This window comes from Myotis lucifugus, unplaced genomic scaffold, assembly GCF_000147115.1.
Source record: "Myotis lucifugus unplaced genomic scaffold, Myoluc2.0 scaffold_393, whole genome shotgun sequence".
NCBI lineage: Eukaryota > Metazoa > Chordata > Mammalia > Chiroptera > Vespertilionidae > Myotis > Myotis lucifugus.
The window spans coordinates 938,514-953,961 of NW_005871441.1; the positions used below are offsets into that span (position 1 = coordinate 938,514).

Consider the following 15,448-nt stretch of genomic DNA (forward strand, 5'->3'; position numbering starts at 1 on the left):
CCTTGTGGTCGTCAAATGTTTACACTTTTTTTTTTAAAATCTTTAGTTTACAACATTTTTAGCTAAGAGATAATGGTAAAAAATAATAAAATTTCCCACCATTCCTTTCCTTGAGGAGCTCAAACTTTGGAAAGAAGGAGAGATGTAAATAGACAATCACAAATAACTGGTATGGGAGCCATTTACCAGGTGAACTGAGGGTGATGGAGGGGAGACTGTGCCTGAGGCCATGTGTGAGAGGCTGCACCTAAAGGGAGGCAGTTCCGCTGGGTTTTGGAAGAGTAGAAGTTTGCTAGGAAGAAAACTGGGGCCCAGTTCCTCACTGTTTGACCTTGAGCAAGTTACTTACACTTCTGAATCTCAATTTCCTTGTGAGTGAAATCAAGTCACTAGCATTGCCTAATTATGAATGGAGTTGTGAAGATGAAATGATAAAATGCTTATGAAGTGCTTAACACAGGCCTGGCATAGAGTGAAGGTCAGACAGTATCTGTCAAATGCATGAATACATAAATGAATGAATGAACGAGTGTGCATTGGCGCAGTCATGAAAGGTCATGGCAAAACTGGCAGGACAGTGTCACTGCCTAATTATTGTTTAGTTCATTGACTTTTACCCAGGACTCTTAATTTAAAAATATAAATTATGGATAACCCCTGACATTTATCCCTTCACTTAAAGGTAAAATTGAAGAATGCTAGTTTTCTTTCTTGTCCTGCATTGTAATTTTTATTTTATTTTATGAAGAAGCATCGGGATTTTGCCTTGATCAGTTTGGTGCAGGTTTGGATGCTGTAGTCAGCTGGGTCTCAGTCAGTTTTGGGAGGTGGTGAGTATGAGCTGTAGAACTCCTAGTTTCCTTAAAGGCATGAGCTGTTGAGGAAGGAGGTATTCATTGAGAGAGAATAACTGCCAATAAGAGGTTACCCCCAGAGGTTCTGCTAAGAAATGGATCATGAATGACCAAGCCACAGATCTGAGTCTCAGGGTCAAATCTTTGGTATTCAAGTTCCAAAACTGCAACTTAGTTGCTGTGTTCCTTAGGTAAGTTATTGAACCTCTCTGAACTTCAAATTTTTTTTTCTTTTACCTGTAAATGCATTGCAGGCACGCGGAATCCTTCTTTATGTTGATCTTGTAAATACTTAGTGAGGGTCCACCATGTGCAAAGGACTGTGCCAGTTGCTGGGGATGCATTGATGATAAAAACTGCACAGCCTACATCCTTGTGGAAATTTGAGTCCCAAAGAAATAATATATATTAAATAATCACAAAAATGAATATATAATTGCCAACTATGATGAGCACCAAGAAAGAACACAATGCTAGGAAGATTATAAAAGTAGAAGAACCAATTCCAATCAGAGAGTGAGATTTAAAGCAGCGGTTCTCAACCTGTGGGTCGCGACCCCTTTAGGGGTCAAACAACCCTTTCACAGGGGTCGCCTAAGACCATCGGAAAACACATATATAATTACATATTGTTTTTGTGATTAATCACTATGCTTTAATTATGTTCAATTTGTAACAATGAAAATACACCTGCATATCAGATATTTACATTACGATTCATAACAGTAGCAAAATTACAGTTATGAAGTAGCAACAAAAATAATTTTATGGTTGGGGGTCACCACAACATGAGGAACTGTATTGAAGGTGTTATGCCCAGATTTCAAGATCTCCATTAGACCATACCAGGGAGCCAGCCGAGTCCGATGCAAAAGCAGGGAGTCTTTTATTCGAGCTAGCTCGGCTCCCCGACCCTGCCGACGCAACGGCAGGAAGCAGAGAGAGACCTAGCCCGGCGTGAAGAGGAGTTTTATAGGGGGGTGGAGTCAGGGTAGGAGAGGGGACTGTGGGCCCTGCCAATTGGCCAGGCGCAAGTCGGTGTCTTGTTCCTGGGTGTGGCTAGCAGAGGCTTAGACTTCTGGGAAGAAGCTCCTTGCCGAGCACATGGCTACCCCAAAATGGAGGACACAGGGTAAGATGTAGGGTGTAGTCCTCGCCCTTTCAGAAGGGTCACGGCATTAGGAAGGTTGAGAACCACTGATTTAAAGGGAGACCTGACGAATGGTGTATTTCTATGCCTGCTATAAGAAATACCAAAGACTTCATGGCTTAAACACCCTAAATTATCTTACAGTTCTTAAGTCAGAAGTTCAACCTGGGATAAAATCAAGATATTGGCGGGCTATATTCCTTCTGGGGAACCCTCCCCCCCGCCTCCCTTTATCCATCTTCTAGTAGAGTATTTCCACATGTCTTGGCTTGGGGTCCTCTTCCTTTTACAAAGCCAGTAAAATTGCCTCTCTATAACCATTTTTTTCCCCATAGTTACAACTCTTTCTCTGACTGACTTCTGTCTCCATCTTGGATAATCTATTTTAAGGTCAGCTGATTAGCCATCTCAGTTTCATCTGGGACCTTAATTCCCCTTAGGGGAATGTGGATATTTTTGGCAAGTCATCATTTTGCCTGCCAAAGATGGGTTAAAATAGGCCTCACAAATTGAATTGCACCTGTTGGGAAGCCTCATATAGATCATTTGTCTGAACTCCAGATAGAGATTCAGTCTGCAAACTAGTAGGTCTTGACTTCTGCCCAGGGATTTTCTAAGCCTGTGATGTAATTTGGGTCTGAATTCCAGCATCCTCTCCTTAGTAATGTCTGCAAACAACCATGCTGCCTTGATGTATCCTGAGGAATGTCACCCGTTGCTAGGTGGTTTTTGATTTTGTTCCATCCATAAAAGGTTAAATTTCTAAATACCTTTTCCTTACTCCATTCTCCATATTTTTCTCAGCATCTAATGTGACATAGTGAATATAGTAAGTATTTAATAACCACTTCTTGGGTGAATGAATGGGGAGACACAAACTTATCTTGGGACTTATAAAGTGTCACTAAATGCCTTGGTATTTCATCAGGAAAATAGGCTAATAATACTTAATTCAGGAAGGTATTAGGAGGATTAGATATGATCAATGTGGTATGTACTGGAATTGGCAGTCCTTCACAAGAAATGTCAATAATATTAACGACAAGATGTGGCTGAGTCAGAAGCCACCCAGATGTAGAGTAGCACCCATTAGTGTGCCCCAGTGACATTCTTCAGGGAGGGATGAAACTTTTGTTTTCTTACCTCTCACCCAACTCTGACTGCCCTCCTGCAGCCTTCTCCTGATGTGAAGGGAAAATGACCCCTTAATTTAGTTAAGTTGTTTTTTTTTTGTTGGGAAGGGCAAGAGAGGTGGATTCTTGGACAAATATACAGATAGATTTTTCAGTTTCTCCCTCTGATCATTTTTTTTTTTTGCATAACTTTGCATTGGTTTGACTTGACACTTCAAAACTTCTTTTACAACCTCATTGCATTACAAAAGATTATCTTATCAGGTTTAATGACTTGGAAATACAAATCTAAATACTGTCCTGAAGGCTTTGAAATCTGATATATGCTTGGTTATCATTTTAATCACTCAACACAACATGATGAACCAAAATAATGTGCTGGCCTAAATTAATTTTAAAGATGAGAGAGCTGGACTTGTCATATTGGTTGTCATCACACTGAAAGACCAAAGCAAAAATATGATATTTTGATGAGTATCAGATCTTGGTGAAATTTCAGTCACTGAAGTATTTGAAGTGGGTAACTTGATCAATAAAGTGATTTTGTTGTAATCTTTAGACTACAGTGTGGTTCATTTTATAACAGGTGACATGGTAACAGGTTTTGCATTCTTTTGGCTAAAAAAAATTACCAGCTGTTAAAAGACTGTCAACCACTCTCAATTAGTAGAGTTCCAAATTCTTTTGGCTTCAAATTCTGCAGATAGCAAAGCGCTTTTCTAGGAGGTATTCAGCACAGCAATGAGAGTTACCTGTATTCCTTGGCACATTGTAATTATTCAGGTGCGGTCTACTCTAGTTGTTGGTTTGTGATAGAGTAAAAGCACAAACAGCGTTTTTTTGAAAAACAGAGAAAGTTTGAATTTTATACTAAAAATGTAAGTGCATAGTAACATACTTGTTCATTCTTTGATTCTTGCAATAGTTAATCAAACTAATGATAGTGAGGATGGGATTTTAGTTTGTCAGTGACTTAATGATATGCATTTTTCACCTGCTCAATGGTTATGAAACTCCAGTGCAAAATTTAAATGTCTTAGTACCACAATGTCATAACTGATTTAAAAAAAACTCAAGTAAAAAATGTATTCTGTTCAGTTGAAATATGTGTTCACTGTGGATATTAAATTGATTTTTAAATTCATTGGCTTATCCAGATGGGTCATGGTTAGTACGAGTGAATCTTCTAACTCACATGAGTTCCTTATAGCTATGTGACCACATGTTCTTGTTTGCATGGGATAGTGTTGTCTCTGTGAAATTAAATTATTAATACTGCTTTTTTTTTGCTCACAAAAGCATTTTGGTTTGGAGTGATAAATTACCTGATCACTCTACTTACACAGTCCCAGAAGCCACAGTTTCATTGGCTTGGTTTCAGCATGGAGTGGGTACAGCACTGTCTCTTACTCCTTAGAAGAAATTCCTTCTCTAGATTTTTTGAGCCTTTTATGTTCTGTAGACCTTAGGGCCATTTTACGTTGCTTCTGGTTAGTAATGAAATGCCAATGAAACCTCTAGCTAAAGAATGAATTTATAAAAGAACTTCAGAAGTGATAAAAATATTTAATACATAATCAATATACTGTATGTTTTTACTATACCACAGGAGGGCAGGAATCTTGACTTTTATTCACCATTGAATACTTAGCACCTTGCACAGTGCCTGAGTATAGTAGAGATTCAATAGTGCTGGTTGAACGAATAAGCAATTAAAAACTTATCTCTTTAAAAAAAATTAAGAAAATTGAGGTTCCTTCACACACCCTATTTTCTTCCTAAAAATAAGAAGATATACCATGTCCATTGTTGGAATCATTGTTTATTAACATATTTCTCGAACTTTGTTTGAATAAGGATTATTTGACATTTGGCCAAAAAGTCAGACTCTCAGATCCTGCCCCTGAAAGTCTGGTTCAGTGAGCCTCAGAAAGCTCCAGGGTATAATGGGCACCCCATGTCAGATCCTTTCCAACTCATGCCTGGAATTTTTGTTTCACTTTGTTTTCAAAAGGACATTTGTTTGACTTCCTACTAGGCTGTCCATCTTTCTACAGAGTCACTAGTTATGGAGAGAATATTAGACTGAAAAGGAAACTGGGTTCCACTATACAAGTGATTTGACCACTTCCCCGCTCTGGACACAGAATTCCTCAACTTGAAATCAACAAGGCTGAACTACAAGATCTCTCAGACTTCTTGCAACTCTGTTATCAGCTAATTCTTATCATTGAAACCTGATAGTTATCTGGGTAGATAAAAAGTGCTACCTGAGACATTTTCAACAAAAAAGCGTAAGTACCTTGTCTTTGTTGCTTCGTTTGCCAATAATTATCTATGCGGTAATTATTACTGAAAAGATCATGTTGGACTTTTAGGTTATGTAAGCACCATTTTTCATCAAAAACTTTCTGCACCAGTTTTCTTTGCGATTCCCTGGATATATATGCTGGGAGCTGATTGATAACTTTTCATTTGAGATAAAAGTATTTTCTTAAATCTTGCCAACTGTCTTTTAGATCATGCTAAAGCCATTTCTACCAAAAAAAAAAAAGTAATTTGCTTTTGAGTAAAATTCACAGAAGTTAAAAGAGCTTTATCTACCCACGTGTTCTGTTACTAAATTGTAAGCAGGATCTTAAGTAATCTTCTGGGGAACCATGCCAAATAGATTCCACAAGAAGAGAACAGAAATGGACCCCAGTGAATGCATTCAGAGACTTGTTCACCAGATTAACTATCTGTATTTTGGGGCTTGAGGAAGTATAAGCCAGGTTAGATTAATTTTTTCCAGAAGCAGAGAGAGAGAGAGAGAGAGAATAAATTGAACAAGTTCTAGAGCTGGGGAGGAACCTGAGAAGTCACGACTGAGTGAGTCATGAGTGTCTTAAAGTCACTGCCAATAAGAGGGGAAAGATGTTCATGTCTGGTTAGTAAAGAAGCAATAGCAACATTCATTTATTTCAGAATTCTGTCTTGGGCGATTGCTGGAGTTGGAAGGAAGGGTTCTGTGAGATGATGTGATAGGAGGGAGAGGGAAGAGTTGGATGCTTGCAGTTTCTCCCCCAGGCAGGCTGCCTGTGGAGTAGTCCTTAGAGTGTATGCACAGAGGTGGGATCGATGTGCTTGTTTTCTTATGTAACTGCTTTACACCCCACTTCTTCCTTAAGGTGGATCCCATATAAAGAATAATTATTAATTATTTTGTCTAATCCACACATTGATGTCTCATAGTAGATTTAATATTAATCAACACAATTATTTCTCAAGGTTTCAGCTATAAAGGGCAATGAATAGGCTGAAAAATGTTTCTGGAGTTGAGTTTGTGATATCGGCCGCTGAAAAATGGACAGAAAACATGGGAAATACATAGTGAATATTGAACACTCTGGAAACCAGCCGGAGAGTATTGGTGGCACCACTCGGGTATGTTCTGGTAGCTCAGAGTCTTGTGTTCAATGTTTATAGAACTTTAATATATATATTTTTTGTTATGACATGGTTCTTCCTCAAAAGGAATTCTTAATAAAGGTTTTATATGGAAGCCAATTTTTAGCTATTACTTACTACTTATTAATTAGAAATTTTTAATTTTTTCTGCATAGCAATGTATGCATAATTGAGGCATTTATTTTAATACTCACTAATAGAAGATATTAGCAATCTTGGGTAAAATTTCATAACCTGTTCAAATAATTCTCTGCAGCTATCATAATTCAAACATAAGCCAACACTCTATACTTGATTGCATTAACAAATTGTGTTTTTAAAATGTGATATATAGATTTTTATGTTAACCACTTAGTTTTTTAGTGTAATGTGTAGATTTGTTAGAACGCAAAGATTACTATTTTCTTTCAAAGTCATAAGATAATCTTTTAAATGAAAGTTGGGTCTAGGAATCAAATTATCTAGCAATTCCTTTAGATCGGTCTCTACTTAACTACTTATGAATTTCTTTTCTTAGTAAAACATTGTATTAAGGTTAACTTTTAGAGTTCAGTTATATACAATATTATTTGACTATTGCTTATGTTTTTAAAAGAAAAAAAATTAGTACTGTGTATGTTGGGATTGCCTTTTATGTAACTGTGCATGTCTGACTAGAGCAGTGATGGCGAACCTTTTGAGCTCGGCGTGTCAGCATTTTGAAAAACCCTAACTTAACTCTGGTGCCGTGTCACATATAGAAATTTTTTGATATTTGCAACCATAGTAAAACAAAGACTTATATTTATTTTATATATTTAAATGCCATTTAACAAAGAAAAATCAACCAAAAAAATGAGTTCGTGTGTCACCTCTGACACGCGTGTCATAGGTTCGCCATCACTGGACTAGAGCCTCGATCATTAGAAATAGAAAAGGAATTGTGTTGAATGAAAACAGTGTAAGTGTGAATGGACAGTTAGATTTTGAGATGAAAAGTATTTTTGTCCCCGTGCACTGACAAGGAATTACAGGGCAGAGAAATTGTTCTCTTGATTCTAGATCAGCATCCTCTTCCCCTGAAGATTTCTTCACGGTCCCTCTGGCCTTGCATCTCTTTCACTGTCTCCACAGTGTCAGGGGCTCAGTTGAAGATTTCTCTTCAGTAAGAAATCAGTCATCCTGAAGATTTTCCTAGACAGTGCAGAGTTTCAAAGAGGGCACAGATTTTGATCACTGACTGAATATTTCACTTTACGTCTGGATATTTGGGCATACATTGTGGACCATTTTCACTAATAGATTAAAGTAGCATTTGAAGGCCACATAAAAAGGGATAATTTAGGAGTTTGCTTTTCCCTCTCAGGAAACACGAAATGGTAAATTAATCTCTTTTCAGGGATGAGCAGAGAATTTAAAATTATATTCCATGAATATAGTTGATGCATATTAGATATATACAATAGAGATTATTGGCTTCTACCAAGAGCTAATTAACTATAATTCTTAAATCTCCAACTGCTCAAAAATTTAACTTTGAGAGATTCCACTTTTATTAAACTAGAGAGGAAACTAGGACAGTGAGGATTATATTACCCCCAAAGCTTCAGTATCATGGGTTCTCCACTCTCAGTGTAGATATCCATCATCTTTCTTCATTCCATTCTGTCAAGTTGGTATGGCCAGCAATTTTTATTTAATTACAAAAGTTCAAAAAATGTTCAAGTTTATCAACCACAAGAAAACTGAATAGCAGAATAACAGCTATAATACTAATACTACATAGAAATACAACACTTTTATGAAATATAAATCTTTGTGATTTATTCAAAGTTATCTATTTAAAAACAGAGAGAAGGGGACTGGGCTGGGTGGAGGTGGGCAAAGGGGAGGAAAATGAAGACATCTGTTAATGGTGTCAACAACAACAACAACAAAAAGTTTATAAAAGAGTAACCCCTCAGGTAAAGTGTGAACCTTGGGTGATTATGATGTGTCAATGTAAGTTCATCCATGGGAAAAAAAATACAAGTATCACTTTAATGAGTGATGCTTATAAGGGGGAGGCTGAGCATGTGTGAGCTCTAGAGAGTATTTGGGAAATCTCTGTATCTCCTTATTAATTTTGTTCTAAACCTAAAACTCTTCTAAAAAAATAAAGTTTTAAAAAATGTGAAAAAACCCCAAAATTCATTAAAGTGCCTGTGTGTATCATATCTTCTCTTATTCATTGCATAGTTATTCTATTTTTTTTTATTTCTTTGGCATGGCATTGTACTTTTAGAAAAATAAATATTGACTAATTCTTTATGCCCAAGTGTATTTCTTCTTGACTATATTTAATTACAATTATACTCCTTTTTATTCTTAGTTATAGTTGTTCCATGGACAGTGTCTATACACATATTTAGTTTCCTTATTATAATAGAATTTAGAGACTGGGCTAGCAATGTCAACAGCCTTTTCAATAACCATTTAGAATTAGATATTTAGTCAATATAATCAACAGAGGTTACATTTAAATAAAACTCTGTTGTCCTATGAGGAAAAAAAATCTAGATTATTCTATATATATATATTTTTTTTAGCTATAAAAGATTTACATGTAACAATTGACACTCCCGTGAGTATGTAACACACACTATTCTCCTTTTTCTTAAAACTGCATCTGGGTTATTTTTCTATTAACCTCACTTAAAAAAAGACCTAGATCTCACTGGTCATGATTTTTAAACATTATATATATATATATAGTGTGTGTGTGTGTGGAGGGGGGTTAATTTGCTATTCTTTTGTTTATAATATTTGCACCTATATTCTTGAGATTGACTTTTGGAGGTTTCAAAATGAACTGTTTAGCTTCCTATGCCAGGCAGCTTCAAAATCTGATAAATGTCCAAAATCTGTTAGTGTCAGTTGAGTGCAGAACCAACTGACACTAACAGTGTGAATTCTTAAAACATTCTAAACTTCCCAGACCACCCTTGTTCTAGCATGATTTTATACCCTAACTATTAGAATACTGCTGGAGACTTCACTCGGACTTTCCATTCCAGGCCCCCAGCCTCGTAGGCTACTCCAGAATGTAGCTAAGGCCTTGGAGTTGGGGCTCCACTGTTTTCCAATCTGTCATGCCAGCCACACATGAACACCAAAAGTTTTGCTTGCTTCTTTTGGTAGTCAGAACCTCAGCTCACACTCAGAATCAACTGGTCCACCCAGAAGAGAAAATGGCCTATGATTGTTAGGTCACTTCTGTAAAGCTCTTTCAAACTCTTTTAGATTTTACATAATCTAATTTTAAGTTTTGTCAAGCTCTTCAGTTATTATTATTGATTGGTTGATTGCAGTGGGCCTATTGCAACCTACTCTATCCAGAATCTCACTTCAATTCTTTAAATCTTGGTTTTCTCATTTTCAATATGACCCAAAAACATTGTTCTTTTTTAAATGTTTATTTATTGATTTGAGAGAGAGAGAAGGGAGAGAGAGAGAGAGAGAGAGAGAGAGAGAGAGAGACATCGATTTTGTTGTTCCACTTATCCATGCATTCATTGGTTGCTTCTTGTATGTGCCCTGATCAGGAATTGAACCCACAACCTTTTGGTGTAATGGTTAATGCTCCAACCAACCTAACCACCTGGCCAGGGCCTAAAAATTGTTCTTGATAGCCCTTAAGGTCTTAGAATTTTCACTGTGAGACTTTTTTTTCTTATATAACTGATTTATACCTGCTTGTCACATAATGATAGTTAACAAATGCATTAAATATGATGAGGATAAAAGATAATGCTTATTCCTGGATTTTAACATCAGTAATTATATAAAATAATTAACTGTAACTTGTGATGACTATCTAGATTTCCTTGTTTTGAGAAGAAATATAATGAATGTGTTCATTTGTTCTTTCAGGCAGGTTTCACATGAATTTATTTGATCAAATATGTCATGCCACAATCTGATTTATATTTGTCAGAATTATATTACTTTAGCCATCAAATATAATAGTTCTTATTTTTCCCCATTCTTTCCTATACACAGCCATTTCTGAGCACAAAAAACCAGGAAGCTCATAGTTCAGCATGTCGGTTTCCAGCATCAACTAATGTAGCTTGTGATATTGGTACCAATGTAACTAATGTCTGCACCAATACAGGGACCCTTGGAGACCCGGAATTTCCAAACAGACAATTACAACATTGTCAGGTAATATTTGGGACAACACTCTTTCTCTGGGTTATGATATAATTCTCATGGAAATACTCTTGATCTAATATTTTGGAGGAAAACCATTTAATCAATTAATGATAACATTTGAAAATCTACAGCATCCTTTAAACATGTCACTGAGAGGGGATGCAAGAGACATAGTTTTTTGGGGCTTTTCATTTAAGGAGTTAATGATATGATGAAAAGACAAAAACATACACAATTTGGAGAAAATATCTAAGGGTCAAAGAAAATAAAGTTTTGGGGTCTCTTTTATTTTGAGGACTGAGTAGGTGATGCATTGGCAGTAAATGACATTGTGCCCCTTGCTCAGGTGGAGATGAAGCCATGTGTTAAGGCTCTGGGGCCCTAGTCTGTGGGTGATCTGTCTCACTCTCTTTCCCTTCCTGCCTCTGAGCCAACTGTGGGCCTTCTGTTAGCCCCCTGATTCTGACCTCATGTGTTTTCAACCTTGACTTAGAAACTATTTAGCACTTCTGATACCCAGAAGCAGATTTCCCATATTCATGACCCTTTTCTTGTTATTCTATTTTCTTCACCTTAAGGTCTGATCTCTGAGTCCCCTCCGCTTCCACACCAAGATGAAAACTTGAGTTTGATTGATTGATGATGACGCTTGCCAGTTGGTTCAATGCTTCCAGCTCTGGACCACACCCCTCCTCCAGTTAATCTTACTATAGAGACAATTTGGAGAGACTCTGACAAAATAAAAGAGGCTACACTCTGTCAGGAGACATTGTGGAAGAATGCTTTTGATAGATAAGAATTATTTAGAGAACATGTTTCTGATGACCTCAAACAAACCAGACCAATCAGAGAGCTGGAAGTTATTTTAGATGCATTTACTTAGTGACAGATGGGGAAAAAAAAATGTGGTCTGGGAAGTTTAGAATGTTTTAAGAATTCACACAGCTAGCTAGTGGCGGTAATAGCATGGACACACAGGTCTCAGGTCAGGTTAATGCGAGTTTCTATTAATCTTGCCCCTCTTTTTAAAGATTCAAACAAAAAATGAGGTAATTATCTCCCTTACATGAGATGTGAGTATGGTCCTTCCTCTCCTACCACTCTGACTTCCTTTCTAAGACCTGGATGCCCTGGGACCATTTGTCTTTGGGCTTTCTCAGTTGGTGCCCTAAATCCTTGGCCTTAGTGGCCCCTGCCCTTGCACTGCTTCTAATTTCCTAGTGGGACCTCGTCTCAGCACCCAAACTGAGGTTTACTATCTGAGACCATGTTCCATATTTTGTGACTTTTAAGAGCTACTCTACAAGCTCCAAAGACATCTGCTCTGTGCTTGTTTCCTTTAGTGATCTGCTTTCAGTTATAGGAAAAGGGATAATAATGAAGTAATTAGTGAATGCAAGTGTTTTTTTTGAATACTTAGTAAGTGCAGGGAAACATTACCCATATTGTTTTCTTGTTTACTCTTTACAGTAATCCTGTGCAATAGGTGATAGGATCCCCATGAGGGAATTGTGGCTTTGAAATATAATGCAAATTTCCAAATAGCATCATCCATCTAGTGAAAGGTGGAGTTAAAATTTAAACCTAAATCTGTTAGACTCCATGCCTGTGCTCCTAATTTCTACAATGAACTGCCTTCTGCAAGAATGTAAGGAGGATATTTCTGATTTTAATTTTCTCAGCAACACTTTGAGATAGATATAATTATCCCCACTTTTGATATAAGGCAAATTGAGAATTAGACAAGTAAATAAAATTGGTTAGAATATTAATGGTATGGGACTTAAATTCAAGACTTTCTGATCTGAAGACTTACATGTTCTACACTATGCAGTGTTTCCTCTACAACAACAAATTATATATATGTAAATCTATAAATTGTATATATTAAATTACATATATATTTATATATACAGTCAAACCTCGATTCTCAAATGTCTCCCATTTCAAACAATTTGGTTCTCCACCAAGTTGTTCAGGAAACAAATGTCTTTGGTTCCTTTGCATGACAAAAAGTGCCTCACTGCCACAAACAAAGGAGAGAATCCCAGTCAGTTTACCCAGAAACTTAGGGTTTGGTAACATCTCAGGAAATCATGCTGTGAATATTTTTGTGGTTTCTTTTTACTTTTGTTGCTGACAAATGGGTGATTAGCACAACTTTACTAGTAAACCTTAAAGAGGCCATCAAGAGTGTTAATATTGCTATGGGGTGTAAAAAAGAAACAATGATCACAGAGGTAGAAAAACTGCTGTTGATTTGGATAAATGAAAAAGCAGCCCGAGACAGTATCAGCATTTTGAAGGCGGTGATATGTGAAAAAGCAAAATGCCCCAAGCTGACTTCCTAAAAGACACACCTGGAACAAGTGCTGAAAGAGATTCCTTTAAGGCTAGTAGGGGGTTTGATAAATTTAAGAAAAGAAATGTTTGTTTATAAATTACATTAGACTTGTACTGTATATAAGAAAGGTTAAAACTGGTAACCATTTGGGGGGTCTGGAACTAATTCATGCAATTTACATGATTTCTTATGCAAAAAAAATGTTTGGTTTTTGAACCAATCGCTTCTCCGACAGTTTCCTGGAACGAATTAAGTTCAAGGACCGAGGTTTCACTGTAATTTGTTATATAAATAGTATTTTAAAATTTATAAAGTAATTTTACTGACGTTAGTTCTTATTCTAAGCTTATCACATCCATTTTTATGGATGAAAGGATTCCATCAAAGGGGTAAGTATCTTACCCAATGGAAATAACTGGTGGCAACAGATGTGGGATTTCAACAAATGTTTTCAGATTTTAAATTTCATCCTGCCAAATGCTAATCTGTATGAAAAATTAGCTAGGAAATTTGACAAGCCATTAATCAATGCACTTAAAATCGAAGGCTTCAAAGTAGCTAAATTTCTGATAGCTGATAAGCCAGAAGGGGAGGAGATTTAATCAGGTGATCTTTTGGGTCACTCAAATCACGGTGTACAGCCGTCACCACACATGTATAGAAACTTTTGATAGTGGCAGGAATATAAAGTTTCTAAGAAGACATTGATTACCTTTTTTAAAAAAAGTTTGAGATATAGATATATGAAAAGAGAACACAAGAAATTGGTAGAAACTTATTTGTTCCTGTATTAAAGACAGTAAAAGGACCAAGTCTTTCTTAAACGAAATATGAAATTTGAGTCATTTTTTATTATTAGCAGCTATTAGTAGTGTTTTGTGTATATACCATCTTTCAGTAGGGTAATATATAAAAAAGGATTTTCAATGGTATTAAATTTTTGAAACATTTGGTTTTATCTTCAGTAATTTTGTATACATCCTTTCCAGGTGACACGAAATTTCTTTAGTGACTGGTCTCTGTGGAAAATCTTCCTGGTTTGTCTCTTAGCCTGTGTGATAACAACAGCAATCGGAGTACTCATAGTGTCTTTGGTGTATAATGGGAAAAACAATAGTGCCTCCATTGTTATCCACTTTCCCTCAAACCATGAGACAACCTCATCTGCAACTGAAACTAGTTCTGAGCCTATAATTCCCACTACCATAACAGATTCTACCACACCACCCACTTCAACTACCATCACTACAACCACTGGTCACCCTTCAACAGAATCTACTAGTGCAGCAACCACGGCTCAAACAGAAACCACCACAGCAGAAGGCAACACTTTATCTGAAACCACTACAACAACGACTTCAGGCACTGCAACTGAGGCTACAACCATAACCATCACTACTGCTTCTAGAGAATCCAGAACTACAACAGTAGCAGACAAAACTTCAGCTGAACCTACTGTCACCACAGCAGCCACCACCTCAACAGAACTACCTACCACAACTGCCAGCACTACCACGGAGGCTTCAACCACAACAGCCACCAGTACTACTTTCACTGAATCTTCAATCACCACAGCAGCTACCACTTCAACTGAACCCACCACCATAACAGTAGCCACCACTTCTACAGAGCCAACTATTGCAACCACTGCCAGCACTGCTACTGAAGCTACAACCACCATTATCAGTACTTCTTCGGCTCACTATACAACTGCCACAGCAGCAGAAAGCACTTCAACTGAAGCTATAACCAGCACAGCAGCCACCACTTCAGCAGGACCACCTACCACTCCTGCCAGCACAACCACTGAGGCTACAACTACAACGGCCATCACCACCGCTTCTACCAAATATACAACCACCCCAGTAGCAGAAACCACTTCAGCTGAGCCTATTACCACGACATCTGCCACCACTTCAGCAGGACCACCTACTACACCTGCCAGCACCACCACTGCGGCTATCACTACAACAGCCACCACAACGGCTTCTACTGTACCAACAGCCACCACAACAGCTACCATTTCAACTGAACCAACTATCTCAACCACTGCTAGCACGACTGAGGCTACAACCAGATCCTACACCACTACTGCTTCTATTGAACCTACAACCACCACAGCAATAGCTATCACTTCAACCGAATCTACAACCGAAGCAGCAACCACAACTACTGTCAGCACTACCACAGAGGCTACAACCATATCTGACACCACTACTGCTTCTACTGAACCTACAACCACAAGAGCAACAGATACCACTTCAACTGAACCTACAACTGAAACAACAACCACAACTACTGCCACCACTACCACTGAGGCTACAACCACACCGGCTACCAG

At 37.4% G+C, this 15,448-nt stretch overlaps 1 protein-coding gene across 1 annotated transcript; it reads left to right on the forward strand.

Annotated features, from left to right (window-relative positions):
* Positions 1-5,298: 5,298 nt before the first annotated feature.
* Positions 5,299-15,139, forward strand: LOC102425710 (dynactin-associated protein-like). Its single transcript, XM_023743475.1, has 5 exons — positions 5,299-5,431; positions 6,408-6,563; positions 10,608-10,772; positions 14,097-14,293; positions 15,031-15,139. The coding sequence occupies exons 2-5, from the start codon at positions 6,483-6,485 to the stop codon at positions 15,137-15,139; spliced, it is 552 nt and encodes a 183-aa protein (XP_023599243.1). The 5' UTR covers positions 5,299-5,431; positions 6,408-6,482.
* The last annotated feature ends 309 nt before the right edge of the window (positions 15,140-15,448 follow it).

What these genes read in the sequence shown, in the direction of transcription:
- LOC102425710 (XM_023743475.1), top strand. Translation starts at nt 6,483, where the DNA reads ATGGACAGAAAACATGGGAAATACATAGTGAATATTGAACACTCTGGA. An exon ending in GACAATTACAACATTGTCAG is followed by an intron (nt 10,773 to 14,096) that starts GTAATATTTGGG and finishes CATCCTTTCCAG; the next exon opens with GTGACACGAAATTTCTTTAG. An exon ending in GCAACTGAAACTAGTTCTGA is followed by an intron (nt 14,294 to 15,030) that starts GCCTATAATTCC and finishes CCACTTCAGCAG; the next exon opens with GACCACCTACTACACCTGCC.